The sequence below is a fragment of the Bipolaris maydis genome (genome assembly GCF_028858645.1).
Source record: "Bipolaris maydis strain C4 unplaced genomic scaffold PSV08scaffold_10, whole genome shotgun sequence".
Classification (NCBI taxonomy): domain Eukaryota; kingdom Fungi; phylum Ascomycota; class Dothideomycetes; order Pleosporales; family Pleosporaceae; genus Bipolaris; species Bipolaris maydis.
The window spans coordinates 88,322-115,551 of record NW_027093866.1 but is presented as its reverse complement, the minus strand read 5'-3'; the positions used below and the strand labels follow the sequence as shown (position 1 = coordinate 115,551).

The following is a 27,230-nucleotide window of genomic DNA, read 5'->3' as shown; positions in this document are numbered from 1 at the left end:
AGTGGTATATTTCTCGATTCTTATTCAAAACGGCCAAAGCCAGGATATCAATAATTCCCTATATCTACACATTCGCTTTTGAAATTACTTTTATGCAAAAAATTCCGCACCCACACCAACGATCAAACCAAGGTCACGTCTTGACCGTCTCGACCCAACCCTCTCGATTCCGAGCAACCTTGGACATATCACCACCCGCCAATTCCTTTGCCAGGCCATCTTTTGCTCCCCTCCGTCGAGCACGTTCACGCACCGATTGCTCATCCTTTTCGCACTCCTTGATTGCTTCTACTACTTCCAACTCTTCAAACCGCGCGTCTTGAAGATTGAGCTTTTGCCACTGGGGATGCTTTTGGCAGCGTTTCTTCAGACAGGCTGTTTCTTTGATTTCAATGTCCATTGTGTCGACGTCGTTTGCGTCTGGTATTGAGGATACTTGCTCGTCGGTGGGAGAGAGGGTCGAGTATTGGAAGACTGCACGGCCGTGCTTGCTGTTGCGCCAGAGGAGGAATTCGGCGTCGGACCAGCTTAGTCGCGAGTCGTAGCCGCAAAAGTCTTTGATCTTGATCTTTTCGCGGTCGGCGAGGCGGACGGCCTGCTCTTTTGCCATGCTGACGAATTTTTCTCGGTCCTTGAGTACTTCGAGCCTGTCCTTTAGCTGTACTTTTTCCTTGTGTAGAGCGGCTAATCGGTCGGTTTCGGCAGCGGTCAGGGAAAGTTCTTCGCTATTGGAAGGGAAATTTGAACGCGAGGGGGATGCGGTTTGTGGAGGGGTGAGGACGCCAGTCCCCAGGTTCTTAAAGGCTTGGATGTTGGGGGACGCGTCGACGAGGGCCTTGAGGTCTTTGGCTCGCAAGGTGCCGCCAAGCGGAGTCGGCTCTTCTTCGTCAATGGACTCACCGTCTGTCGTCGTCTTCTTCTTCTTCTTTTGTTTTTCCCTTGGCCCATTTGCGCCTTTTGCACCAGCTGTCCGCTGCAATTGTTCCGACATGAAGAGTAGTCCACAGTCGTCAGAGCAGTATTTGCTTTCCTTGCCCTTTGTGAGACGCGCTGGTTTCCGGCAGCCATCCCGCCTGCACATGGGCTTCCATGTGGTATGACCCCTTCCGTTTTCTTCACATAGTGGGCAGATGAATCTGTCGACCAGCTCTTCGTCGGCCTGCTTCATGTTGACACAGTCGCCATGGAACCAGTCGTCACAGCCACCATCGCAGCCAATCATCCATCGGTGGTTGTCCGGCTTCTTGCAGAGACAGTACAGGTTGTGGTCTTCAGAGGAGTCGCCATCATCGTCGGAGCCGTGAGCCTGTGACGAGTTGTCGGGGGCGGGCGAGGACTCGAGGGGGGTACCGGCATGGGAGCTTCTCTTGAAGCCGCGGGGAGGGGGTTTGGGAACGCGGGCGGTGGGCGTGACGGAGCGCGTGGCGCCGTCATCGGTCTCGACCTTGCGCTTCTTGTTTGGTTTTGATGTCTTTGCCGTGCCCTTTTTCCTCACGGCAGAGGCAGAGGCGGGAGCTGGTCGCTTCTTGGCTGAAACCGGAGCAGGCTTGGGCTCTACGGGCGACTGGAGACCGTCAGCGCCCATCTGGTTTCTCCTGCGCAGCCCCAGATCGCTCTGCTTTGCAATCTCGAGCGCCCTGAGGGCATCCGAGTCGACGTCCTCGCCCGGAACAGAGGCCTGTCGGTCTGGGTGCGCTGTGCCTGCTGCGGGCGTATTTTCACGCGGCGTGCCCGAGGGCTCATGCTTGATCGAGGGCTGGGGTGAAGGCATTGCCGGTCTTGGAGTCGCGTCGTGCTCTTGGTCTTGCAGGGCGGCGGGCTCTGTGTGGGCGGGGGGATACTGCTGCCCATTGCCCAGCGTGGCCAGCGTGGTGAGGGCATCGGTGGCATCGTCGGTCGAGGTTGTCGTCGTCATGGTGTTTGGTGTTTGGGTTTGTGGTGGTGAGGTGCTTGTGGTCGTGCTTGTCGTGGTCATGTCGGCGCAATGGGCGAGCGATGGGCGAGCGATGGGCGGCGGTCGGAGCGGGCGTCGTGATTGAGGAGAGAGTCGATGCTGCTCAAGGCGGCCAAAGCAGTCATGACGCGAGGGCTGTGGAAGAGGCCGACGCCGTAGCCACGACGGCTGAGGCTGCCTTGTTCCAAAATGGTCCCGTCCCGTTGGCCTTGGCGCCCTGCTTTCTTTCTTTGTCCTTCTCTCCACGACCACGACCACGACCACCACTCCGCCCCAGCCATCTTGTCATTCCGAGGGACAAAACCACCACCGCTTGTCGTCATGCACATGCGTCGGCCCTTTTCTTCTCTTTCCGTCAGCCACATCAGTTTCCCTCGTGTCCGTTGCGAATTCTCACACGGTACAAAATTAACTTTGCTCTAAGTCGCCGCAATTTCCCTTTCCCAGCAGCATCATACGATTACGCCTCTTTTGAAACCCCGACAGAAATGGACGATTGAACATGTTACCTTTTGAGAGGTGCACAATCCAACACTTGTTCCGTACAACCATGATAATTGCAACAACATTGGTATAGGCAAACGAGCAAACAAAGTAATAGCAACAAGTCAGAACAACACAGGAAAGCCAGTCAACATTTGTGACAACATATTACAATTGAAATATTGAGAGCCACCTTGTCGTATCCTGAGCGTAACAGACATCATGAATCCCGACTATCGCTCGTTTGCTTTCAAAACTGCTCTCCACTGTGCCGCCATGGTCTCGCCCACGGCTTCTTCCAAACTCTCAGCATCTCTACCATTCTCTCCATGCTCAAACACGTGCATAGGTCCTAGTCTACTGTCTTGCTTTCGATATGGTGACCATGGCAGCTTTCCGTAACAAAAGTCCAACCACGCAGCTCGAATCTGCGCTACGTTGCCTGCGTGCGGACCTTGCAGTTCCTTGGCCACGAGATCTGAAGCCACATCAAAGAGAAACACGTCATTCACAGCGTGATTGGCACGTCCGAATGACCAAGCCCACTTTTCATATGGATTCTTACAGCGAATCTCATAGAGTAGGACGTTGGCAGGGTGGTGGTCTGCAATATGCAGGGGCGGAACCCTGAATGCCACATCGGCCAATAGCTCTGCCCATTTGTACATTGCAGATGACGGATGCTCAAGAGCAGAGGTGAGGTCGTACGCTTCCGTGACACTGGCATGTGCGTCTGGAAATGTTTCTGGAGAGACAATCATGCCGTTGGATGATGCAAGATCATAAATTGTTGCACGCATCCGGTTGTCGGGTGCAGGTTTCATTGATGGTATATCGTCTAGGAGAAGTAATTGTGTGAGATCGGCCTACAAGTTGTTGTTAGTACCCTGGCATGCACGGTAAATCATCAAAAAAAAGAGGAAGACCTGCCTCAAAATCACAAGCGCCTATCATAAGATCTGGCGCTTCTTCATCTCTGTAAAGTTTAATAATACTTTGCATAGTCGCCCCTGGGATCCAGTCCCCATCGATGTATGGATGGTATATGCCAGCTGATATCGGCTTGACAAGTTCCTCGACAGGTATCGATTGTAACAAGTTTACTGGATTTCCTTGTGGATTACTGTTTTCATCAGAGTGTCTGGACACATATGCAGTAAACTTTTCCTGTTGGTAAGCCATGGGCATGGGGCCGATACCTATCAGCGTCCCACTCGCCAAAATTGCTCTTTTAAACTTTCGGGCAGGAAAAATACTCAAGTAATGCGCTGAGCTTCCTCCAGCACTAGTACCTTGTATGGTCATGTTTCCAGCGTCACCGCCGAAGCCGGATATGAATTTGTTGCACCATTCTAGTGCCTGTCGCTGATCGTGCAATCCATAGTTACCGACTGCCTCGCCGTGTTCTTTATTGAAAGCTGCGAGTTCTTCAGATGCAAGGAATCCCAGTGGCCCCAAACGGTAATTGCAAGAAACCACTACAATTGGTTGATTGCGAGCTGCACTCGCGCGTACAAGATTTGTCCCGTCGTAGATCTCGCGTCCAGCAAGTTGAGTAGACTGCTTTCCACCCACGAACGCTCCACCGTGGATGAAGAAGAAAACCGGAAGTTTTCTCGCCGAGTCGCCCTCAAGAACGGATCTAGGAACTGTGATGTTGAGATTGAGACAGCCGAATTCGTCCTGTGGGGGCTCCGGCAATGGTGGGAAATCTTCTGGTAATAATCCTTCCCAGTAGGAAGGGAAGGGCAGTGGTGGCTGCGGACAATACGGTCTGCTGTTGTGTCAAACTTGAGAAGATGGGATTTTTACATGCCGCTAGCTTACCCAGATTTTCTGGCATCAAATGGCTGTTGCGGCAATGACTCCAGAAGACGCGCCTGGCGAAACCGCGCTGGAATGGTAGCAAACGGGATACCGCGGAATTGCACTACATCATCCCCTCTCGCAAGTCCAACAAGCTGGCCGAGGTCTTTGTGTTCCAATTTGTATTCTGGAAATGAGTCAAGAGCGTCATCTTTTGCAATAATCATGATGGCTTTTTTGTTTGGGGAGTGGTGTTCGTCAGAGTTGATCAACTATGTGTGCCAGCTCAACAACAAGCAACGTGTTCTGTGAGACGATACATATAATACCGATATAAGTAGAAGGTAAGCTTCTCCATGTCGTTCCGCAATTGCAACAGTCGCGTGGCCTGGGCACATTTCGGCAGTTACATGTGCTCCATGCCCCGAGTCGACTACTCCTCCACGCCGCGCTATGCCTGAAATGGACAATCCCCGCAGTCGGATGAACACACTTTCGCACGCGTCACCGGCCTATCTACACTTGACCAAGGATTTTCCATACGACCTGGAACTATGCTTCGTTTTCTGCAAGTTTCAATGCCAGTGGCGTCCCGACCGCCGCCTCCCCAATATTCCACGTGCTGAGGGCCCCTTGGCCTAGTTGGTATGGGGAAAATCTGGGGTAGGTACATGCACACCATTCGTACTACATAAAGACGCGATTGCTCGCCAGAGTTGGATATTGAGCCAACTGCCATCTTCCAACTACTTCATCAAGCATCTGACTCAGACATCATGGGGACATCTGTTGATGCAACACATGTTGCGGTGCAGCGTCGATCATGGGCTTCACACATCATTCACAACCCACGATTGATCTACTCCAGCTTCACACTCGCGCTGGTATTCTTTACTTTTGGCTTCGATGGCTCTGTCATGGGCGGAATCCTCGCAATGCCCCCCTTCATCCACCAATTCGGAACTGGCAAGAGCCCCACAGGACCAGTTCTCACGTCTACCGATGTCAGCGTCATGACCGCCGTTCCTACTACTGGATGCCTTCTCGGACTTCCTCTCGCCGCATATTGCGGAGATAGGTGGGGAAGACGCAAAACCCTCATCTTTGGATGTGTCTTGAGTGCTGTAGCTGCAGCGATCCAGACAGCTGCCTTTGGCATGGCACAGCTGGTCATTGGGCGCTGGCTGGCTAATGCAGCCATCTTCCTTTTCATCGTAATGGGTTCGACCTTCTTGGCCGAAATCGCGCCAGACGAGCTACGTGGTGTGCTCATTGGGCTGTCCATTGTCACCATTGATGCAGCAGCCGTGCTTTCCAACGGGATCAACTGGGCTGTCAGCACCGATATGACCCAGTTCGCGTACCGATTCCCTATGGGCTTGCAAATCGCCTTCCCTATCATTCTGGTCATTGGCTTCATCTTCATAGATGATTCTCCAACCTTCTACTTGACTCGCAGTCAAGACTCGCGAGCACTCAAGAGCTTACGCACGGTGCGAAGAGGGTACAATGAGCAGGAAATCGAAGCAGAGTTTGCGGCGTTGAAGGCACAGGCAGCTCTGAGGGCCCAGGATGTCGAGGTACCGTGGACACACATCTTCCAAGGAGTCAATCTTCGCCGCACGTTGCTGGCGCTCAGCATTGCCAACATGCAGCAGCTATCTGGCATTGTATTTGCGACCAACTACGCTGTGATTTTCCTCGCTACTATCGGTAGCAAAATCAGCCCCTTTCTTCTTGCCCTAGCAACCTCGATCCTGGCCTTTAGCGGCGCAATAGCCGGCCTGTTCGTAGTAGATGCGGTTGGTCGACGTCCACTTGCGCTGACTACCTTCACCATCTTGTTCTTCATCGACCTGGTTATTGGTGTCATGGGATTTACCGACTACCTCCACAACCAGAGTCTTAGCCAAACCATTGCCGCTTTCTGCTGCATGTTTGCCTTCTTCTTCGCAGCGGGTTTCGGGCCGTTGACATATGTCGTTTCGGGAGAGATGCCAACTGCTCGCTTGCGAAACAAGACGAGTGCCTTTTCCTTCTTCGTTTTGGCCTGCTTCTCGACTGCTGTCCAATACATCTTCCCGTACATTGCGAATGCTCCGTAAGTTTACCCATCTCACTCGCCCTTGGGCGTGTAGTGATTGCCAGTGATACTAATAAACCATCAGTGCCCACCTTGGACCCAAGACGTATCTCATATTTGCGGGATGGATGCTGGGATGCATCATTGTCACTTTCTTCTGGTTCCCTGAGACCAAGGGACGTACCCCGGCTGAGCTGGATGAGATGTTTGAGGCGCGAATTCCTGCGCGGCAATTTAAAAGTAAAGACTTTGTCCTTTGGCAAACAAAATAACCCCCTACTAACAGAATCATAGATTATGTGTGCAGTGTGAACATTGAAAACTTCATGAGCGAAGATAAGGCTGGGCTGCAAGTGACGCAGATTGAGAAGTTGTGAGATGTATCTTGCCAACTTCAGAGAAATCGTAAATGGGTCGATTTGGGTTAAGCAGGTCCTAGCAAAGGTGTTGTCTTGCATTTACTCGAAATGATGGCGCGGCGAGGAGCTATCCTGGATGGAAACGATTACAATAATTCACGCAAAGTTTTCTCGACGTATACTATGTTACAATATGGCCACATGCACTTACTGAAAAAGCTTTTGTCATTCCAAGTTGGTACTTTTCCTTTGAACCATGACTTTCCTCGTAGATCTTGGCCGAACCCAATGACTAAGAACCTTGGTGTTCATTTGTCTCTAACACATGCACCTTGCAAATACTCAAACAAGATCCAACTCATATAGCATCCGCATATACGGCTTCAAGTACGGATGTTTCCCGCCCCGAAACGACGAAAAGATGACCAGAAACCGATTTACGAAATCAGCTAAACGTGGCGTACTTTTCGGGCACACTATCTCCTCGTGCCAAGTGCTCCTTTCTCCCTCATTCAAAGCAGGCTCGATGACCGACCCCACTACCGGCCACGATAGCACAGCCTCTCTGTCCTGACCTGGCGCAGCACTACTTGACAAATGCGGCATCGCCGGGCCCAGCTCGGTCGGTTGCGTCGCCTTAATCGCACTGGTAACGATATCATAAAGTTTTTCGACCTTGCAGAAAAAGAAAAAAAGTTTGAGCTTCGATAATCAACTTCTATGGATACACATAGGGATACTTACAAGTCCGACTCCGTGGCATTCTAGCGACGTCATATCGAGGGATTCGCACGTGTCGATACTGTCGCGTGCGATTGTTAAGGCGTAATCCGGTCGCATCTGGACGACTGTGTTTTCTGCGTGCAGGAACCCGTGGCGGGAGCCGAGATCCCACAGGATGTGGCAGATCCAATGTCTCGTAACCAAGACGTCTGCTCGCTGGGCGTCGTTTGGGGATTTGTGCGTGGACATGGGCTCTGTGTGTCGTTGCAGCAGCATGGAAACGGATCTCGCGGAGATGTGTGTGGGGTTTTGCTCCTTCCAGCATTGGTTGCGCCAGCATTTGACGAAAGTGGAGTCGACGAAGTCGATTAGGTCGACCATGTAGCCGAGGCCTGCGACGACTTTTTCGTCGGGCTGGCCGGAGTTGGTGGAGAGTTGGGTTAGGGTGGTGCGGACGATGTGGAGACGGCTGCTGGTAAGAAGGTAGTCGTTTATGGGGCTGTCTCTTTGGATTGCGTATACGCTATCATTATACATTAGTGATAGCGATAGAGGATAGAAGGGGGCACGATTGCATGGCCACATACCGATGAATTACCGTTAAACAAAGAAATGTCCTTAACCTCCTGTTTTTCTCATCCCTCGAGATATTCTCGTACGTTTGCGGATCATCCAATCCCATTGTTTCAGCCAACGTAATTGCTTCTCGAAGCCGAAATCTAGCAGCGTGATGATTACCTTTGGAAAACTGGCAACCGAACAAAAAGACACTCGTGAGGACATGCTCCAAGACTGGGTTTTCGCCAAAGTCGGCATGAGAGTGTAGTCGTACGGCTTCTGCGAGTAGCCATTCTGCTTTGTCAATGTCAACTGCTGAGCTGGTGTTTTCAGATCCTTTTTGCATCATCTGGAAGACGGTCAAGGCGCTGACTGCATGGATGAGTGCGTTGAAGGACTGATCGTACAGGGGCCGTTGAGCGTGGATGTTATCGACAAGGTAGGAGCGCTCAAAGAAAGGCATTGACGCGTGCAGTCGGTCGAGGAAGAGATTGATAATGTGCAAGATGCTGTCGGTTGACACAGAGCGCGGAATCTGGACAGTTGATTCCAGAGGATAACCGAAGTTTTGATTATCCATAGACCATGGCGGGTTCGCGCATGGCTCTGGTATCGTATTCACATGTGATGAAGGGAAATCTCCAAGCGGTGCAGCATCTGCTTGGACTGGAATTGTAGTACCAGGGGCCATGCTGAATTTGACCCAGTCGAAGCTGTCAATATCGACATGCTGGTTGATTGACTGGAGAAAGTCATCGAGGGTCTCGCTCGCCTCTCCAGTACTAATATCTTGAATATCTATCATTTCGGGCGATGAACTTGCTGGTCCATCTTCAAAGTCTCTCTCGTCCGAGAAATCGAGGCTTGGTGTCTCGAGATTGGGTGCCTCGATCCTTGTAGAGCTGGAAGGTGTTTCATCTGCAGGGGGTTTGGTACTTGGTCTTGATCTCTGTTAGCATTGCATCTAGCAGTCTCAAGGCTTCTCATTCGGTATCAATAGCCAGATGATTCCAGTGACCAATCAACCACGACAATATAAACGCATTGAAAAGACCCACATGAGTTGTGTGCGTCGGCGATACTGTGATCGGCGCTTGTATGTACATGGTCTATGATTTGCAACACATGTATGGCACGGTGCATGTCGACTACACTACCGAAACAGGTATAGTTAGAGTGCTTGTTGATAGCTCAGGGACGGATCATCAGTAAACCTACTTTGTTCTTGTGCACAAAACATTGGTCGCATGAGCGTGTTTGGACAGTTCGGACGAGAGTGCTGTCGAAAATGATCTCCCCACCCATTGTAGCTACGTGGGCAGAAAGTAAACCATTGGTTGTCTCGCCTTGGGCATCACCTCAAGTCGACGCGTCGCTCCGCTGAGCTCTGAATCGTGGTATGACACGGATGATGTGGTATGCTCTGCCAGACACGCATAGAGCTGCAGGTGGTTTTCGGCACGACCTCACGTGATGCTTGTGCCCCACGGGGTAATTGCCGGGGTCCCATTGACAACGCAAATGCCGAAGCGGCTCCATTACCCATCCTCCTTACTATGCGTCAGCCCCGCTCACTAACCCGTCTCGTCGAATCTCCATCTCGCTACGAACCGCATTTTGACCATGGCTACAACTCTTTGGGCAAATCCCCATGATTCGACATCGAGGCTCTTAGTATCAGGTCGTGGGTTGGTTGAACGCCTTGCCATTGACTGCAATATCCACTCTATTCTGTAGAAGCACTTACCCGCAGCTGCCGTCAAGGTTACTTTGAAAAACTCTCCCGTAACTACCCAGGATGGTCTTTTTAATGGAATGAAATCTGATAAACTACACTGCTCAACCACTCTCCTTCTAAGCCTTTGGCGCAATGACTTCACATGTGCTAGTGTCTACACCATCCACCACTCCATTCACGTTCAGAAAGGTGCCCAGAGTGAGCTTATTCTCTGCATCTCTAGTCTCCGAAACCACACCTGAACCGAGTGAGCGATGGCGACCACGCCTACATCTCGCGGCTCCTCGTGGCTGGCTCAACGACCCTTGCGCCCCTGGATACGACCCGGTCAACAAGAAGTATCATCTAGGCTTCCAGTGGAATCCAAACAGCACCGAATGGGGTAACATTTCCTGGGGCGCAGCAACATCCCATGATCTTCTCACGTGGAAAGTCTCAGATCACCCATCTATGCAGCCCTCTGCACAGTGCGACTCGGGCGGTGTGTTCACTGGCTGTCTTGTACCTACTGCAATCGACGGTTCAGAGAACGGCGTCCTGACAGCGGCATACACATCAGTGTCTCGTCTCCCGATCCACTACACGCGGCCATATTTCCGAACATCAGAGGCCGTCGCTTTGGCTACATCAACCGACTCTGGCAGGACATGGACTAGATACGTGAACAACCCTGTCCTCGCAGAGCCTCCGCCGGGCATCGATGTGACCGGCTGGCGAGATCCGTTCGTAGCCCCCTGGCCAAGCATGGATAAACTCGTTAATCAGCAACGGGCGAACCGAGACAGCAAATCTTTGTATGCTGTTGTAGCAGGAGGAATTCGAGGCAAGACACCAACAGCCTTTCTCTACCGAGTGGACGCCAATGCGCTGGATGCGTGGCAATATCTTGGCCCTTTGATCGCCCCTGGCTTGAACTTTTGCCCTTCACCGCGCTGGACAGGTGACTTTGGCGTGAACTGGGAGGTGAGTAATTTTGTATCCCTGGCAAGTGCAGATGGTAAGGCATGCCGCGACTTTCTCGTTTGTGGCGTCGAAGGTCGGTTAGCTACCGATGACATGATTGGCACCAAAGGCAACTTCCGGGCGACCAATGCGCAAATGTGGCTTTGCGGTAGCCTCGAGAGTGTGCCGGATGTGCATATGAAGTTCCGGTTCGGAGGCAGATTGGATCATGGCCTGTACTATGCTGGCAACTCGTTCTGGGATCCGCAAACACAGCAGCAAGTCATATACGGCTGGATTCGGGAAGATGACCTCGATGCAAAACTCTGCCAGCGACAGGGATGGGCTGGTATTATCTCCTTGCCACGAGTTCTCAAGATGCAGGCCTTGACGGGTGTCACCGGAGCCCTGTCGTCTCCACTTCAATCTATCGGCTCCGTCGAATTGATGCCTGAAGATAGGCATGGCTCGAGCTTCACTGCCATGACGCTGTGCGCGGTTCCTGATCCTCGTTTGTGCAAGCTGAGAGGCTGTAGGTTTCCGCCAAAGGAAATGTCGGAGCAAAGCTCCGGTGGTACCTTGATGTTTCCTGTATCTTGGGCGCAGTGGGAGATGGAACTAGAATTTAGACTGGAAGAAGGCAGTGCCAAGTTAGGGTTTGATATTGTACATTCAGCTGGTAAGTACGTGGATGAGACAAAAAGAAATGCGCAGACTAAGACGAAGTGTACAGCGGAATCTACCCGCGTTTACTTTGATGCAAATGCGGAGACGATTGTGGTTGATCGGAGTTGCTCCACGTCTCTAGATGGGATCCAAACATGTCAAGAGGAAGCGCCCCACACGCTGTTCATGATTAGGCAGCAGGGCAAAGACAAGCCCTTTACCGAAAACGGGATACTGGAAACCTTGAAGTTCCACGTCTTGTACGACTCCAGTGTGCTTCAGATCTTTGTGAACGAACGCACAGCACTGACCACGAGGGTTTATCCCGCTGGCGGGACGAGCACAGGTATCCGACCGTTGGTGGAGGGAGCATCTTATCATCGTAGCAAGATTGGCGGGCCGAAGTCTCGGGCGTGGAGTATTGCTCTGTGGCCTCTCTCGCTTCCTGTCTAAAGGGGCTTGTTCGTTACCCCTGTGGTGTACATGCGTAGAAGAAGCGGGCAGGTGTGCCTAATCTACAAACCACCTTTTGCGATACGTGCACCACCGCTCTCGGTCTCGTGAAGCCATTGCTGAATCGCGCGAGTGCATGTATTTCGGATCTGATATCCGATCACAAAGTGCAGGCCTGTCAGGGATATGGAGGGCTCTTACGGGTGGACTAATGGCGCGCAGATTACTAGTACTACGTAGTACGTACTAATGACTCACTAGCAGCGGCGACCCCCGAGCGCCGAAACCATTTCCCTTTTGCACCCAGCACGGCCACCCAAGCGCATGGGAAAGCAGGAACACAACGCCGCAAGCAAATCGCGCCACAATGCTGCGCTATGCAGCATGCAGAAACCATCTTTGCTGTATTGCATTCTCGCCAACCTGCCATTCTCCTGAACCTCACACGTGTGGCCTTGCATGTGCTGATCTGTCTCTAGCAGGGGAGCTTAGCTTACTAGCATGTGATCCTTCCCGTCATCCCCATCAATAGCCACAGCCACAGCGCCATCAATGCTGGAACCCAACTCGCCCATCATGAACCAGGCCAAGCGCAGTATGTGCGGCGTGAACATTGCCCCCCCAGCTTTCTTCCCTGCACGTGGTGCTGCTGAGCCTGCCATTCAACAAGAATACTCGAGCGGCGAAATCAGATCCTACGCATCATGCTATCCTGGACGACGGACGTTCAGCTCGGATCCATTCAGGCGAAGTGACTTTGAGACGTGCCAGTCGTAGCCAGTCGTAGCCAGGGCGCTGGTTGACGCGCTGCAAGCCAACATTATGTAACCGCATACGTACTACAGGCTACCACCAACGCTAGCAGAATGATGGAAGACGAATGGCGGCGCGCAACAAGCCCAACCATGGCGATGCTAGCACCTTTACCAAGCACGAGGTCTCCATACTCGCGAAATACCAGTACCTTGAGCTGAAACATGGTATGAGGAGGATATGCGGCCAAGATGTCGTTCTCGTGAGCACATAAATGCAAGGCGTGTTACTGCTGCGCAGCTTGACTCGCCACTACAGGCTTCCCAGCAATGTGGCGCTGCCATGTTGTAAATACGGTAATAGGGAAAACATGCGAAAATGCCCCACCCACAGACGCACACACACTGTTTTGGCTACTATGCCTGCTGTAATATCCCCAGTCTCGTCGTGGCTTACATAGTCCAGAGCAGTGTGCCCAGTGTCGAAAAGGACGGGACCCAGGTTTTACTGTTTGCCATTCGTTCGTGACAACCAAGCTGGGCCGGTATTCTGGGGTTGGCGAGCGCTTGATCCGAGCCAATGGCTCTGTTTTGTCAAAGTAAACTTGGAGACTGATGGCTGCATGGCCACAAACCTGATGTGTGCGCACATGAGTAGGAAATATGCCGGGTTGGCTGGATAGCTGGATCACCAATACAGTAGAACAAGCAATTATAACAAATGCTTGGCTGCCATGGTCTTGAAAAGCTGCTGTGGATGGGAATATGGGCGAGGAGCAAACCGTATGGGCAAACAGGCAGTGAGGTTGAACAGTCTTTGCTCGCTTGATCAAGATTTGTCAACTGTTCAGAAGGACGCGCACAACAAGAACCACCGGCTGATGCTCCAGAGCAGTCACACAGTTCAGTATCGATCAGCAGTGTGCTGGTAGGAACTACAAAGTTTATCTCGTATGGCTCAGACAAGGAGAGGCTAGGTTGGCGTGGCCCCTAGGCCTCCAGCTAGTGACGCAAGCGGGCCATGCATGTCTGAATTCCGGGGTCAGGCCAGGCACATGTTGCTAAACAAGGTCGGTGCTTGTAGGCTCTGGTTTGCCAACGGTGAACAGGCCGTACATTTGAGCTTCGTGCACTGAGTCGTGCAGTACGTACGTATGTCGAATGTCAGCGCTGCTAAAGTTGGTTGACCAGCAGGGTATGCAGATGTAAGTCCATATCAGGAATTCAGTACCTCGCTGCGGCTGAGATTGCCCCCACGGATACGGCATCGTGAATCGGACGGGATCTTCGCAAGCGACTTGGTCGTGTTCCAGTGACCAAGCCGTCGGAGGGGGCCATTGGATGGCGCGGCGCATGCACATGCACATGCAGGTCATGGCCTGACATGCACAAGCGCAGGCGAGGCCATGAAATCCGCAAATGAGCAACACAATCACATTCAAGGCACGCCATTGTTGGGCGTCCAAACCCGCGACACACAGCACATGGCCAACCACGCGGCGTTGGGTGCATGGCCAACCCGTCCGCGCCAATCACACAGCCTCGCCACCGACCCGGGGAAGACGATCCGGCCGCCTGTCTGGAACGGCAAGCCCCTTTCCCTTTCGCCATCCCGTCCACCTACTACTCTACATACGTCTACTTACCTACACTGCAAACACTGACACACGGACACACGGACACACATGCATCTTTCCCACCTCCCGCCACCACCCCCCCGAGGTTTGCCATGGCGAGGCGGCGCGTGCCTTCGGCTAGCCTTGCCCACTGATATCCCCCCATACAGTCCCCGACTCCGCGGAATCCCCTCATGCTCTATCTTCTGTAGATTGATCTTTTGACCTCATGTGCCCCTCATGTCTCTCTCTCACAGATCATCGTCATCTGTTGCGTCCGGAATCGTACCTAATTAGCACACCCTCACTTCTCCTCCACGCACCCTAGCCTCTCCACCATGGCGCAAGAGAAGGACATAGGCATAGTCGGTGGTGTCACTGCTAGCCTAGGCATCTTGATGACCATGGCTGCCTTTCTTGCCATCTCCATGTACAATGTCGTCGAGATCACGTTCTTGATATTCGCCGTCTTCAAACAACGCACAGGACTCTACTTTTGGAGCTTCTTGATTGCAACCTTCGGCATCGCTCCTCACGCCATTGGCTTTGTCCTCAAGTTCTTCCAAGTCACCAAATTGGACCTGCTGTCAAGCGCCATCATCGGCTTGGGCTGGGCATGCATGGTCATTGGACAATCGGTCGTCCTGTATTCGCGTCTGCATCTGGTTGTTCGGGATAAGGCTCGGATTCGGTGGGTCTTGTACATGATCATCTTCACTGGTGTCGGCCTCGGCGTCCCGCTGTTTACCCTAGCCATGGGCGCTAATTCCAAGCATTCCGCTCAATTCCTCCCTGGCTTTTTGATTTACGACAAGATACAACTTGTCGTCATTTCTGTCCAGGAAACAATCATATCCATGATTTACATCTACGAGACGGTCCTCCTGCTGGGTGGCCATGACGGCCAGGCTCCGCGGCCCATCAAGAAGCTCCTCAGACACCTCATCCTCGTCAACGTCATGGTCCTGATCTTCGACATTACCCTTCTTGCCGTCCAATTCTCAGGCCACTACCAAATCCAAACCACCTACAAGACGGCCGTGTACAGCGTCAAGCTCAAAATCGAGTTTTCAGTCCTCAACCGCCTCGTCAGCATCGTCAAGCACAAAGACCTCCTCAGCAACCGAAAGACGCTCGGCACCAATTCCCTCAACCTCAGCCGATGGACCGGCATCAAAAAGTCGCACCCAGACACGGGCGATGCAAACACCGGCCCTTTTACCAAGATGGACGAGCTCAGCTTAAGATGCCAGAGTAGGAAGGAGTCTGTAAAGACGTTTGAAGCAAGCGTGAATCCCATTGGAATCTTGGTCCCGGGCGATGGCACCACTCCGGATTTGGAATCGGGGACTGGCCAGTTGTTAGCGCCTGAAAAGGCAAAGTCGATGGAACTTATGCAACCCTTGCGATGATATATGGGGTTTGACTGAGCCTTCTTTTTTTTCTCTACTATTACTACTACTACTATTACCTGATTAAAATAAAATTATTTCCAAATTGAATGCAAATAGTCGTTTTAAAGCACTGGGGATGGAGAGGGCATCATGTCACTATTTCACTGCAAGGCATCATAGTCCTCCTACTCAATCCATGTTGAAACCTGACCAATACTTGACACCTTTGGCCTACATTTCTTTTCTCCTGTTGCCCCCCCCCCTCCTCGGCGTGTTGCGTAGCGTACTATGCCGCCAACTACGATGATCCGTACCAAAAAAGGAAACAAGATTACTAAAAGGTTTTTCCCTCTCCTCTCTCATCACGCCCGACTTGCACAAGCACAAATGTCATTTTGGTATCTACTTTACGCAAACGGCGGTGAACTGGTGGTGGCTTTGATCCAGACATCTCATACCACCAAGGCACACCTTTGTGCTAATAGCGACTCAATACGTACCCGTAGCATTTCGGTAGCTGGTAACCTTCGAAAAACCACCAAATAACAAGCTTAGCTGTCGTCTGAATTGAGTTGTAATGCAAGTACAATACAAACTGCCGCAACTGCCGGGGAACTCTGTATACCAAGCAATCCTTGCCAAGTCACCAGCCGTATCAGGCATAGTGCTTCGCCTTATCAGCCTGTTGCCTTTAGCCTCGGTTTACATCGTAGTCTCCATCTCGATCCCGTTAGGTGTGGGATTTCTCCTTCGATTGTTGCTCTCAACCTAACTCAAGTACCTCTAGTATGATCGGTCTACTTACCAGCCAAAGGTATTACGGCCAGGAACTCGTTTGCCAAGCAGAACAACAACCTATGCGGCAATTGACTCCGTGCAACCATATTAGCACAGCGCACATTTGTGATGTTTGGACAATGTTATTGGTCGGTTAATATAATTCTCCTCATCCACCTTGTGTCGCCGCAAATGAATACATATATGGACCCTTGTTATTTGTAGACATGCCATTCGTGGACTCGACGAGCAATTGTGTTGCAACATTTGCTCATACGCTCGGAATACGGATACACACTCGAATTGAAGATGTAAGTCCGGTCCCAAGGTTGGGGACTCGAGGTCGGGCGTTTCCATTCCGCTCTGGCCATGTGCCATCTCTTTGTTGATGAAAACAGTGGACTCCAGCGGGACGGACACTTGGCGTTGTATAGGAAGCATGCACCCCGCTTCATTACTCGTGGGATTCTATCTTTCCCAATATGTCGACCGCCGCTTCCGCCCTCTTGGCTCTCTATTCAAGCGGATTTTTGATTGTAACACTTTGGCCATGTCTTGGCTGCCATCTTGTGACAAGGGAATAAGAGGAAAGAAAATCCATTTATAAAGTCGTGAATCTATTGCTTATTAGCTCTCGACCATCCATCTTCCCGAGTACCAGGAAGCCAACATCATGCGCGCCTCTACTCTCGCACTCGTCGTCGCCCCCGCTGTCGTTCTCGGCCAATCTCCCCTGTACGGCCAATGTATGTCATTCCGCAAAATGGCCTCTGAATCGCAATAGTTCACTGATCTTGCTTTGAATAGGTGGTGGTACTGGATGGACCGGTCCCACAACATGCGTTTCCGGCGCGGTGTGTAACAAAGTCAAGTAAGAGCTCTTTCTGATAGTTTACGGAGATCCTTCAATGAATATTTCGCTCACCATTACCTGCAGTGATTTCTATTCCCAGTGCGTTCCTGGTACGGGTGGCGGGTCTCCCGCTCCCACTACTACTGGCAACAGTAACCCTGCTCCTACTGGAGGCAATGGTGGAGGAGGCTCAGGAGCTGCAGGTGGATTGCACGAAAAATTCAAGGCCAAGGGAAAGATCTACTATGGCACTGAAATCGACCACTACCATCTGAACAACGCCCCCCTCATGACGATTGCCAAGAACAGCTTCGGACAGATCACGCACGAGAACAGCTTGAAGTGGGATGCTACTGAACGTGAGTACCAGACTTGATCTTTCATCCTGGATCCATGATCGTAAACTGACTTGTCTTCGTATGTAGCATCACGTGGACAATTCTCGTTTACCAATGCCGACAAGGTCGTCAGCTGGGCTACCCAGAACGGAAAGCTCATGCGTGGTCACACACTGCTCTGGCACTCGCAGCTGCCGTCGTGGGTTACGCAGATCAACGACCGCGCTACCCTGACCTCCGTCATCCAGAACCACGTGACACAGATCGTCACCCACTACAAGGGCAAGATCTTGCAGTGGGACGTCGTTAACGAGATCTTTGCTGAGAACGGCCAACTTCGAGACAGTGTCTTTAGTCGTGTCCTCGGCGAAGACTTTGTTGGTATCGCTTTCCGCGCCGCACGCGCCGCTGATCCCAACGCTAAGCTCTACATCAACGACTACAACTTGGACAGTGCCAACTACGCCAAGGTCACCACGGGTATGGTCGCACACGTTAACAAGTGGATATCCCAAGGTATCCCCATTGATGGCATTGGCACACAGGCCCATCTTGCCGCACCTGGCGGCTGGAACCCAGCTTCCGGCGTCCCCAACGCCCTCAAGGCACTGGCCGCCGCCAATGTCAAGGAGATTGCCATTACGGAGCTTGATATCGCCGGCGCCGCAGCAAACGACTTCCTCACCGTCATGAACGGTTGTCTTGCCGTCTCAAAGTGTGTTGGTATCACCGTCTGGGGTGTCTCCGACAAGGACAGCTGGCGCGCCAACGACCGCCCTCTCTTGTTCGACACCAACTACCAGCCAAAGCAGGCTTACAACACCCTTGTTGGAGCTTTGTAAGAAGGGTTTGGGCTTCAGCCGAGTATATATTGGGGGGCAGTCAGATGGCTAGTGTGTTCTAGCTAGGTGTATATAGCTTCTTTCTCTAATCCTATTGCTAAACCTGCTATCGTTATTTCAGACTATTTGGTATTACAGATGAATGTGTAAGATTCTTATTGATCTTGTGGTTCTTATGATGTATTACGATAGCTTGATGCGTAATATCGTTGGTGTACGCACCTTCTAAATCACTGACCTGATGAAACTCTGGGGGACCAACAAATCTCAGGAAACAGGGCAGAAGTTCAATGAGCTGATAGTGTCGGTGTAGGCCTTGCGCCTCCCGTCTTAATGTCCGTAGTAACGATAAAGTTTGTTTTATGGGTAATACGAACATGACATGGCCGCATCTACCAAGTCGGGTGACCAAGGCTTTACATCATTACATGTACATACACGAAGAGACTGCGGCACTCATGTGCTCAGAAATGTCCATTTCCATGTTTACTCCGGCTATATAGTCCCCGAAAACGTATTTTTATTGCAACCGCATTTGTACAATTTTGAATACTGAATGGGCATAGGAAGGGGTAGAATGGTATCGAAAAGATCTTGCTCATGATCTATGCTTATTAAGCATTGTGATTCCTAAATTAGACAGATAGTTAGTGAATGGATAGTTTAGAAGTGGTCCAAGTTACAGAAGCCATTGAGAACGTCAGAGCAGATGAAGGGACTCGATGGATCATGTATACCATCTACAATTTGTACTAATCAAAAAAATGATTTGATTCAATGATACAATAGTGAAAGAGACTCTCGTCTGATGTCGAAGTAGTGTGGCTACATTCTATATATAAGTTCTATTTAACCCTTCAGAGGCAGTATACGCCGCCCCACCTGGCACAGAAGTAAACGTTTTATTCGTCAAGACGAATACTTCAGTTTCTTTTCTTCGCAAAGAAATACCAACCCTATTCGTTGTGAAGTTCCCATGTTATGGTTAGACTCACTACTGGCGAATTGGTACCTGGAACTGTCATTCTTCCGCCCTGATCCCACAATGCATTATATTGAGCCTTTGTCTAAGAGTTAGCAAGAGTGGATTTTCCTTTCTATAAGTGAGGCTCTTACATCCGATAGCATCCACCTGGGTGCTAAAATCGTCAATGAACATGGGCTAAGGGGGCCATGAGATAAATTTGTGGTTCCATGCGGCCCATTCAAGGACCAGTAAAAACGCATGACTATTAAATTTAGTCATATGTCCTTTTGACATTGAGGGAACCTTTCTTACATTGGGTACGACCAATAGTTATAGCATGATTCCGTCGAATCCCCATATGAAGGTCCCACCCTGCTTGATCATGTCTCTGATAAGCAACTACTTGGAATGGATCGAAATCTGAATTCGGGCTTTGCACTTGTTAGTACATGATTTACAAACCTTTGGAGCAGATGCTTACCTAAAATACATCCCATGATTTAGAGAGCCAAACGAAGATGGTCGCAGCTGATTAAATTAGTTGTGCACCTATTTCGAGAGTAGTAGACATACATCAACAACGATAGCACCATTTCTAACTAGACTAGTCGATCTTGGAGTTGAAATACAGCCACCCTGCCGAGCTACAAGCTCGCGAGGGATGGCAAATATACAAGTGACCCCTGTACTTTGTCAGAGGTCTGGGCATATAAATGTGTGCGCGAATAAAATTAACATACAACAAAGGAAAAGCAGGGGCTGCAAGAGGAAAAAGCGCGCCATGGTATATACCAAGAATGAAACGATGGTGCTCGTTGCGAACTGGGCAATGTAGATTGATGATGATTTCGCGGTGGAACAGCAGCTATTTATACATTCGTGATATTGCTCTGAATCTTTGCAGACTTTTTTTTTCACACGTAATATTACAAAGTCCTAGTCTTGGAGATCATACGACTGGAATTCTAGGCAGGGAATTTATACTCACGGCTTCGGTGTTGCCTCGGTAGCACTGCAGTCATGCATCTTGGTAGAGGGTATCTTAGGTGAGCGTGTATGATTGCAAGCAACGCATATGCCACCACGGACTTGTGTATACTCGAAGATAGACATTTACGATTCAGAAGCCAATCTAATTCCATCTTTTTCTTTTCTTTATTACTATAGTTGTTTGACGCACCAAGGTATTTACCATAACAATCACGCCTGCAAAACTTAACAACAAAAAAACCAGCCGTGCGTACCGTGAAATTGAGCATATAGAGTTCAAAATAAGTGGAATTCTCACTAGGGGTTCGAAACTATAGTTTGAAAGTTTCGTATTGATAACTTTATATAGCTGACTTTGAAGATTTCTTGCTAGGGGCGGTTCATTAGCACGCCTGTTGGTCTGGACTTCTCTCAGAAAACAAACATTGTAGATTTATATCACGGAGGGCCTTTTCGATTTTCTGTGTTTCGTTTCAGTCTCCAACTCAGTATCCTAGACGGAGTTCAGCTTGATACCGAATTGAGTTCAGCAACTGGAAGATTGTTTCCAGCCCAACAGGCCCGAAGCTGTAGAGTATACTTACTTTTAGGGTTAGCGTTTCTAGCTTTTCTAGGTCTGTTTGGAGATGAAGTGTGGACCAGGTTAGACAGGCAGCGATTGTTTCCGTGCCAGTAGTCATACAGAGAGTACATAGCATTAGCGTGAATCTGTTTTACAACCTAACTGATCTTTGCCTCGAGTGGGACGTTGATTGAAGTGCCTCAAGGAATGTAGGAAGTGGTCGTTCGCCCTCTTTTCCAAGACGTGAGGCTGCGTACATCCAGAGATTACGGTGGCCCAGGAGCACGCCTGAATGTTGTTATTATATTCTGTAAATTTCACATTGGAGGGATGGCGTAGTGGGTTTTCTTCCGGGTGCCAAAGCTCTTTTACCACAATACTAAGGAATTCCTAACATTGGGAGTTTCAATATCTCCTCTAAAAAGCTCAAAGGAAATTTAAGATTTTGAGACTGCCTTAGTATATCGTTTCTGCTTTTAAAAATAAACATAATACTAAGACTTGTAATTTATAGCAAAATTTTCTAGAGCTTTAGCGCCACGGAGAGTTTTTTGCCTTCTCCTTGTTTAGCCACTGCACGTTTTTTAAGCAAATTACTGTACGTACTGAAAAGACCCACTGTAAAGCTCATACCCAACCGATCGTAAATTTCAAATTAGGATAGACAGATTTTACCAATGAAGTGTTTTCGCAGTTCTAAAGCGTTACCCCCGGCTCAATAAAACTTCGACCGTTCATGATTTGGAAATCTGTGCAGCTGTACAGCTTAACAATATAAAATAGTATGCCATGCTTGATTCTAACGCCATTACACCCCGGAGATGAGCGATATGAGTTAGTGTTAAATAAGTAGTCAGGAGTTCTGGTGCTACCGACTCAAATAAGATGTTAGCTATATATTCAACGTACCCTGGTAAAACTTGGATCTTAAGAAAAAAAGCGAAAAGCATTAAACTCATTCTAACACTTTATTGTTCATTTCATATCAAGCGCAACATCAAAACACATTGCCAACGCCCAAAAAAGAATTGCTTGTAGTGTAACGGTTCGTGTTTATTGGCCGTATTCTACAGTGGCCGTCAGGTCACTCGGAAGCATGGAATATTTATCAAAAGAAAGCAAAGCAAAGTGGTGATTATTTCCTTGTCGGAGGAAAGGATTTTGTTGCAAAGTCGATCACTAAGTGGGCCCGTTGTAATGGACCCACATACGAGCGATCCTACTACTCCTTCGAGAGGCAAGCTCAGGCTAAGATTGAAGCGAACAGGGGACTGCCCGGCTATATAATGGTCGTTCCCGCTACCCTCCACACCGCGTCCCCTCCAACACCGATTCCCAACATTGTACATATTAACAAACATGCCACTTCGCGAGACGGACCCAGACTTCGAAAATGAGATTCTCGAAAAGGCCAAGCCAGCATTAGGCGCAAAGTTCGGGGTTTGCGAATATGATCTCCCGCTGCCGCTGCTCCTCGTCGATGAAGATGCAGAGAAGCCACTGCCATGCCATGAACCTCCTGAAGAAACCATTGCTGTCAGCGCCCATATGTCGGCACGCATTCATGCCTTCTACAAGCAGATTGCTGCCGCCTACAACGAGACTGAGGATCCTCCCGCCAGCATCGCCATCAAGTTCGAAATTCAGCCACAAGAATTTGACCCAGAGGAGCCAAGTTGCCACCATCGCAGGTATCACTCGCGCCGCCTGCAGCTGCAGGACCCCGAGACATTGCCAGATCTGCCATTTGTGAGCAAACTGGCCATCAGATCAAGAGCGTACGGCTCTGGCGCCCAGAACGCGACAGACATCCGCCCTCTGTCTCCCCTCGTGCCATTACAGTGCCTTGCCCACCTATCGGCTGTCCAAGAGTGGAATGCCCCCTGGTTGTGGGAGCGGCCTATGCCAGCCTCCATGCCGAGCAGGGTGATGCGCGAGTACTACACCTGGCCATGGGAGGGCCCCCTCCGAGATGCCCGCCACGAGTTTGGCGCTGCTATCATGGACCAAGAGAAGCACCTCGGCGGTAAAAGGATCCCCGCCAGTCTTACTAGAGCAGCACTGCACTTCTGGCCTTTCTTCTCGCTCCCCAAGCATGACGAGTCCGTGGCACGGCCAAACCTGATCCATCCCGCGGAGAAAGACCCAGTCTCTATCGGCCTGTGTAAGCTCGGTGCGCAGCTAAGCCTGTTTGACGTGCGTGCTATGGTCACTCCAGACCTGTTCCCCAGTCCCGAGGCGCCAGAGGACCAGCAGTGGACACAGATGCGGCGATTCCGGCTCGAGTTTCACTCCCTCCGCCCAGACGGGCGGTGGTACTTTGTCGGCCCTGGTGGCGAAGATCCGCACGACTCTGAACAAGGAGGGTACAAGATCTCAGATGCAAAACACTACCCCCGCGAAACCGACACGGACGAGGACATGAAGCTCGACGCTGAGTACGGCGACAACCCGGACGACGAGTATGATTACGATCTTGACATGTTCCGTGTTGAGCCATGCAGGGAGCGGATCGAGCCCCTGCTTGCGGCATTTGCAAAGTCTCTGACTCACGACAATATGCCGAGCCTCGAGGACGCAGAGATTTTCACGCACTTGTGGTGGGACCCTTCAGACGACAGGGATGTAGAGAAATACGACCTTCCTATGAAACAGGGTCACAGATGGGGTGTCAAGTTCATTGCTGGGCGTGGTAGCAAGAGGCAGAAGGCAGACGATGCTGCTGCAAGATCAACACCACCGGTGGTGCAGTGGCAGGTTGGCGAGTGGAGACCCAGCGAGGAGGTCATGAGTTTGTTTGAGAGCTTGGGACGGCAGGAATGGCTTGATTTTGAGTGGGACAGGTATAGATCTACGTCGGGGCACGACTTGTTGGGAAATAGCGAGTCTTCACCTATCTAGTCGGGCGAGAGACCGCATTGAGTATGAGGAGTTTATCGTCTGAACATCCAGCAGAAAGGACGCTTAATACGTCCATTACCCTTGTATCAAAGTCCCCAACAAACAACAAATCTCCCTAGCTCCATGTATGAATACAATTATACAAGTAATCTTGATGAATATCTTCTACTATCTGGAAATACCAACACAGTACGCCTGCCCAAGCCAAAAGTTCGTCACGCAATCCTTCGAGACAGCAGGGTTCCAGCTATAGAACTGGTCAACTGTGATGCCGTTGTCTTTCGCCATGGACGCGCAGCCATCACCGGTCTGTACAACATCCCACTTGTTACAGTTAGCGGGCTGGCCGGTATGCGTCGGTGCGGGCGGCGTCGGCTTCGCTGTCGATGTTTGCGATGTCGTCTTGGTAGTAGGGGTGCTACCGCCAACGCTGGATCGGCCGACGCAGTAGGCCTGGCCGAGCCAGAAGTTGGTGATGCAGTCTCTGGAGACGGCAGGGTTCCAGGCGAAGAACTGGTCGGCTGAGATGCCGTTGTCGCTGGCGAGGGAGCCACAGCTGTCGCCTTCTGCCACGACGTCCCACTTGTTGCAGTCTGATGGCTGGCCAGTGTGGGTCGGCGCTGGGGGAGTAGGTTTGGCTGTTGGGGACGGGGTAGAGGATCTCGTTGACGATGGTGTTGTCGTGACGACCGAGCCACTGCCGGATCTGCCAACACAGTAGGCTTGTCCCAGCCAGAAGTTGGTGATGCAGTCCTTGGAAACGGCAGGGTTCCAGGCGAAGAACTGATCGACTGAGATGCCGTTGTCGCTGGCGAGGGAGCCACAGCTATCACCCTCAGCCACAACATCCCATTTGTTACAGTCGGCAGGTTGACCAGTGTGTGTAGGAGCCGGGGGAGTAGGTTTGGCTGTGGTTGACGCTGTGCTCGATGCAGAGCTTGTGATGCTGATGCCCTGGCCCTGCCTGTGCGTACAGTACGCCTGTCCAAGCCAAAAGTTGGCGGTACAGTCGGCGCTGACGGCAGGGTTCCATTCGAGGAATGTTGCAAGGGAGATTCCCGCGTTGTCGGCGACGGACTGACACGAGTCACTACCAGACACAACATGCCAGCCGTCACAGTCTGACGGCTGGCCATCGTGTGTAGCAGCTGGTGGCTGCGGCCCGGTACCCGTGGGCTCGGGCGCTATCGTGGTGGCTTGCGTAGGTTCGGGACCCCAGGAGCCACAGTACCGTACGCCAACCTGGAATACGCATGCCGGGTCAGTGATGTTTGTAGTGAGCGAGTTCCAAGCGGCGAAATTGTCAAAGTCGACGTTGTAGTTGGATGCTGCAATCTCGCAGTTGCTATTCCAGTACCCGAACACATCAGGCGAGTACTGGTACTCATCGCCCTCGAAGTAGTAAGCGCAGTCTTTGCGGACTCCGGTGGCCAATGGGATCTTGGTTGGTCTTGGGTCCAGGGTCATGGTGGCGTTGGGTAGCATGGTGAAGGGGATGCCAGTAAAGGATGCGCTGGGGTCAATGGTGATGGAGACATATCCGGGACGACCAGGATAGTTGTTGATGTCACCAACCGCCTGGATACAGTAGCTCTCTTGGGCGAAAAGGTTGGTACAGTTGGAGTTGATGCCTGTATTGAGGAACATGAAGTCGCTGAGAGAAATGGCAAATTTGAGAGTCACCAGGTTGCAGTAGTCGCCGGCTTCGACCTCGTACCAGCGGCCGCATGGCTTGTTAGATCCAATGGCAGTATTGGATGGAATTGGAGCAGCAGAAGTAGGTGTTACTGGAGGAACATTCGTCGTCTGGGCAGGCGGCAGCTTAGGCCCGGGCGGTTCGATACAAAGCGTGGTGCCGTTCATCATGTCGAGGTTGGAACAGACCGGGTTAATGACGGGGTTCCAAGCTAGCAGTTGTGGCTCTGTGATTTTCGCAGCCTCAGCGATGGCTTTGCATGTCGTGTTGACTTCCACTGTGACAGTTTTGCACGTATTGGTGATGCAGAGACTACCCGAAGTTGGGAACTCGTAACAGTAAGCAGCGAGATGATTGTCGGACAGCATCCACGCAGTACCGACACTCTGGGCCTTGGAGATGCTGTAGCAATCATCACTACCCTTGATCTGGTATGTGGTGCCGTCGCAGGCTGACTTGGTGGGCTCCGGCTGGCCGGTGAAATAGTCAATTGTAGACGTGGTAGCAGGCTTACCCGTGATGCCGCAGCTGGACGTCAGGGTTTGGTAAATGGACTCGCTGGCCACTACGGGGCCGTCAAAGTAGGGCGACCCAGATCGCACGCGCAGCCTGGCCGCGAGACACGGGTCACAATCTGAGGGCTTAACAGCGCCCTGGGGAAGTTCATTGATATAGTTGAAGGCGGATACTGGCAAGCTGTTAGTCATAATATACTAGCGGCCCTGAAATTGGCCATCACGTTTTCCAGAAGCTTGTGCGCAGGGCGGGAAACTTACCTCCAGGATTCGTGAAGAAAGCTGCCAGGGCCGCAACCGGACCACAGAAAGCATTGTTATCCTTGAGACATGTGAAGTCATAGATGTACCGGCGGCTAGCTGGCAGCATGATGGGAGATGCGTCAAGGTCGGAAATGACAAGGTTTTTGCCACAGGCGGACCGGACCGAGCTCTCCCATGATTGCAGCGCAGAAGCACACCCAGCGGTACACACGCGAGTCAGCGTGGCAGGAGGGTAGTAGAAGTCGTGGCGGAGGGCCGGGACAAGAGGGTCGCAAGCGACATCAGCCATGAGTGCTGCAGAACATGCCGCATCGAGATCCTCAGGAAGACTGTCGTCGTAGAGCATCTTGACTGCTAGTACAGTGCTAGGTCTCAGGCTCAGAAGAGCCCCAAGACCCAAAAAACATCGCCTCAAGGCCACCATGATGTTGACGGATCGTATTTTCCTACCTCTCTCACCAAGAGTAAAAAGAATGAACAGTGAGTAGAAGAGGGTAGCGCATCCAAACAATGGATGGAGGGAGTACTGTGTCTACATAGGCATGAGCAATAACTGGGGACCGCAAGGATCATAAGCAATTCAAAAAGTGCCAATGACTCCAGAGTAATGGAGGCGCAGAACAGTCGCCCAGGTCGAAGGGAAATTTTCCTCCGAGGAAGTGCAGCCGATTCGACTTGTCGTCGTCCCAGCCGGTACGAGACGGGATGCAACCGCCCGTCGCAATAGAGAGGATCATAAGAGCCTGCTGCCAAGATATCAATGATCGCCAATCCAGGTCACCCGAGTGATCCACTCTAGGAAATTTTCACGTACTTTGGTAGAAGAACGGTCAAAGTACTATACATAGACCATTTAATCTACGACTACCTGCCCAAATGGGAGAATTTCTTAGTGATGGGGCGAAATTAGATGCAAATTTGATTTCTGGATGCTACGAACATGTGATGGGTTATCTCGCTTCTGTGTAAGGCGTGCAACTACGCAGTCACTTTGGACA

The 27,230-nt window shown here is 51.1% G+C and overlaps 10 protein-coding genes across 10 annotated transcripts; 5 read left to right on the top strand and 5 right to left on the bottom strand.

Annotated features, from left to right (window-relative positions):
• Position 1: 1 nt before the first annotated feature.
• PSV08DRAFT_311535 (uncharacterized protein) lies at positions 2 to 1,008 on the bottom strand. The gene has a single exon (XM_014217905.2). The coding sequence runs from the start codon at positions 989 to 991 to the stop codon at positions 134 to 136; it is 858 nt and encodes a 285-aa protein (XP_014073380.1). The 5' UTR covers positions 992 to 1,008; the 3' UTR covers positions 2 to 133.
• Positions 1,009 to 2,594: 1,586 nt separating this feature from the next.
• On the bottom strand, positions 2,595 to 4,470 carry PSV08DRAFT_363592 (Alpha/Beta hydrolase protein; the record flags this gene model as incomplete). Its single annotated transcript, XM_066093051.1, has 3 exons — positions 2,595 to 3,303; positions 3,368 to 4,211; positions 4,265 to 4,470. 3 exons carry the CDS (start codon positions 4,468 to 4,470, stop codon positions 2,671 to 2,673), a joined length of 1,683 nt encoding a protein of 560 aa, XP_065948759.1. The 3' UTR covers positions 2,595 to 2,670.
• Positions 4,471 to 5,019: 549 nt separating this feature from the next.
• On the top strand, positions 5,020 to 6,892 carry PSV08DRAFT_403122 (general substrate transporter; the record flags this gene model as incomplete). The annotated part of the gene is made up of 3 exons (XM_014217953.2): positions 5,020 to 6,344; positions 6,412 to 6,566; positions 6,621 to 6,892. The coding sequence occupies 3 exons, from the start codon at positions 5,020 to 5,022 to the stop codon at positions 6,701 to 6,703; spliced, it is 1,563 nt and encodes a 520-aa protein (XP_014073428.2). The 3' UTR covers positions 6,704 to 6,892.
• A 109-nt stretch (positions 6,893 to 7,001) lies between these two features.
• PSV08DRAFT_377166 (uncharacterized protein) lies at positions 7,002 to 8,583 on the bottom strand. Its single transcript, XM_066093332.1, has 3 exons — positions 7,978 to 8,583; positions 7,430 to 7,931; positions 7,002 to 7,360 (listed from the first exon to the last, which is right to left on the bottom strand). The coding sequence occupies exons 1-3, from the start codon at positions 8,544 to 8,546 to the stop codon at positions 7,028 to 7,030; spliced, it is 1,404 nt and encodes a 467-aa protein (XP_065948758.1). The 5' UTR covers positions 8,547 to 8,583; the 3' UTR covers positions 7,002 to 7,027.
• A 1,253-nt stretch (positions 8,584 to 9,836) lies between these two features.
• PSV08DRAFT_410778 (glycoside hydrolase) lies at positions 9,837 to 11,843 on the top strand (the record flags this gene model as incomplete). Its single annotated transcript, XM_014217952.2, has 2 exons — positions 9,837 to 11,325; positions 11,380 to 11,843. The coding sequence occupies 2 exons, from the start codon at positions 9,837 to 9,839 to the stop codon at positions 11,763 to 11,765; spliced, it is 1,875 nt and encodes a 624-aa protein (XP_014073427.1). The 3' UTR covers positions 11,766 to 11,843.
• A 2,440-nt stretch (positions 11,844 to 14,283) lies between these two features.
• Positions 14,284 to 15,653, top strand: PSV08DRAFT_311516 (uncharacterized protein). The gene has a single exon (XM_014217904.1). The coding sequence runs from the start codon at positions 14,472 to 14,474 to the stop codon at positions 15,543 to 15,545; it is 1,074 nt and encodes a 357-aa protein (XP_014073379.1). The 5' UTR covers positions 14,284 to 14,471; the 3' UTR covers positions 15,546 to 15,653.
• Positions 15,654 to 16,977: 1,324 nt separating this feature from the next.
• On the top strand, positions 16,978 to 18,650 carry PSV08DRAFT_183857 (glycoside hydrolase family 10 protein; the record flags this gene model as incomplete). Its single annotated transcript, XM_066091901.1, has 7 exons — positions 16,978 to 17,050; positions 17,112 to 17,175; positions 17,242 to 17,256; positions 17,311 to 17,516; positions 17,583 to 18,333; positions 18,459 to 18,483; positions 18,609 to 18,650. 7 exons carry the CDS (start codon positions 16,978 to 16,980, stop codon positions 18,648 to 18,650), a joined length of 1,176 nt encoding a protein of 391 aa, XP_065948757.1.
• Positions 18,651 to 19,260: 610 nt separating this feature from the next.
• On the bottom strand, positions 19,261 to 20,087 carry PSV08DRAFT_248905 (uncharacterized protein; the record flags this gene model as incomplete). Its single annotated transcript, XM_014217951.1, has 7 exons — positions 19,261 to 19,293; positions 19,333 to 19,404; positions 19,454 to 19,566; positions 19,617 to 19,735; positions 19,786 to 19,832; positions 19,878 to 19,987; positions 20,045 to 20,087. 7 exons carry the CDS (start codon positions 20,085 to 20,087, stop codon positions 19,261 to 19,263), a joined length of 537 nt encoding a protein of 178 aa, XP_014073426.1.
• Positions 20,088 to 22,215: 2,128 nt separating this feature from the next.
• PSV08DRAFT_226150 (uncharacterized protein) lies at positions 22,216 to 23,757 on the top strand (the record flags this gene model as incomplete). The annotated part of the gene is made up of 1 exon (XM_014217950.1): positions 22,216 to 23,757. One exon carries the CDS (start codon positions 22,216 to 22,218, stop codon positions 23,755 to 23,757), a length of 1,542 nt encoding a protein of 513 aa, XP_014073425.1.
• An 84-nt stretch (positions 23,758 to 23,841) lies between these two features.
• Positions 23,842 to 26,766, bottom strand: PSV08DRAFT_5100 (uncharacterized protein). Its single transcript, XM_014217949.2, has 2 exons — positions 26,230 to 26,766; positions 23,842 to 26,141 (listed from the first exon to the last, which is right to left on the bottom strand). Exons 1-2 carry the CDS (start codon positions 26,654 to 26,656, stop codon positions 23,926 to 23,928), a joined length of 2,643 nt encoding a protein of 880 aa, XP_014073424.2. The 5' UTR covers positions 26,657 to 26,766; the 3' UTR covers positions 23,842 to 23,925.
• Positions 26,767 to 27,230: the final 464 nt, after the last annotated feature.

Bases quoted from the DNA above. Each gene is read 5' to 3' on its own strand.
- PSV08DRAFT_5100 (XM_014217949.2), bottom strand. From the start codon at position 26,656: ATGGTGGCCTTGAGGCGATGTTTTTTGGGTCTTGGGGCTCTTCTGAGC. The intron at 26,142-26,229 runs GTAAGTTTCCCG...ACAGCTTGCCAG, and splicing joins TTTCTTCACGAATCCTGGAG to TATCCGCCTTCAACTATATC.
- PSV08DRAFT_311535 (XM_014217905.2), bottom strand. From the start codon at position 991: ATGTCGGAACAATTGCAGCGGACAGCTGGTGCAAAAGGCGCAAATGGG.
- PSV08DRAFT_311516 (XM_014217904.1), top strand. From the start codon at position 14,472: ATGGCGCAAGAGAAGGACATAGGCATAGTCGGTGGTGTCACTGCTAGC.
- PSV08DRAFT_377166 (XM_066093332.1), bottom strand. From the start codon at position 8,546: ATGGATAATCAAAACTTCGGTTATCCTCTGGAATCAACTGTCCAGATT. The intron at 7,932-7,977 runs GTGCCCCCTTCT...GTATAATGATAG, and splicing joins CGGTATGTGGCCATGCAATC to CGTATACGCAATCCAAAGAG. The intron at 7,361-7,429 runs GTAAGTATCCCT...TTTTTCTGCAAG, and splicing joins AATGCCACGGAGTCGGACTT to GTCGAAAAACTTTATGATAT.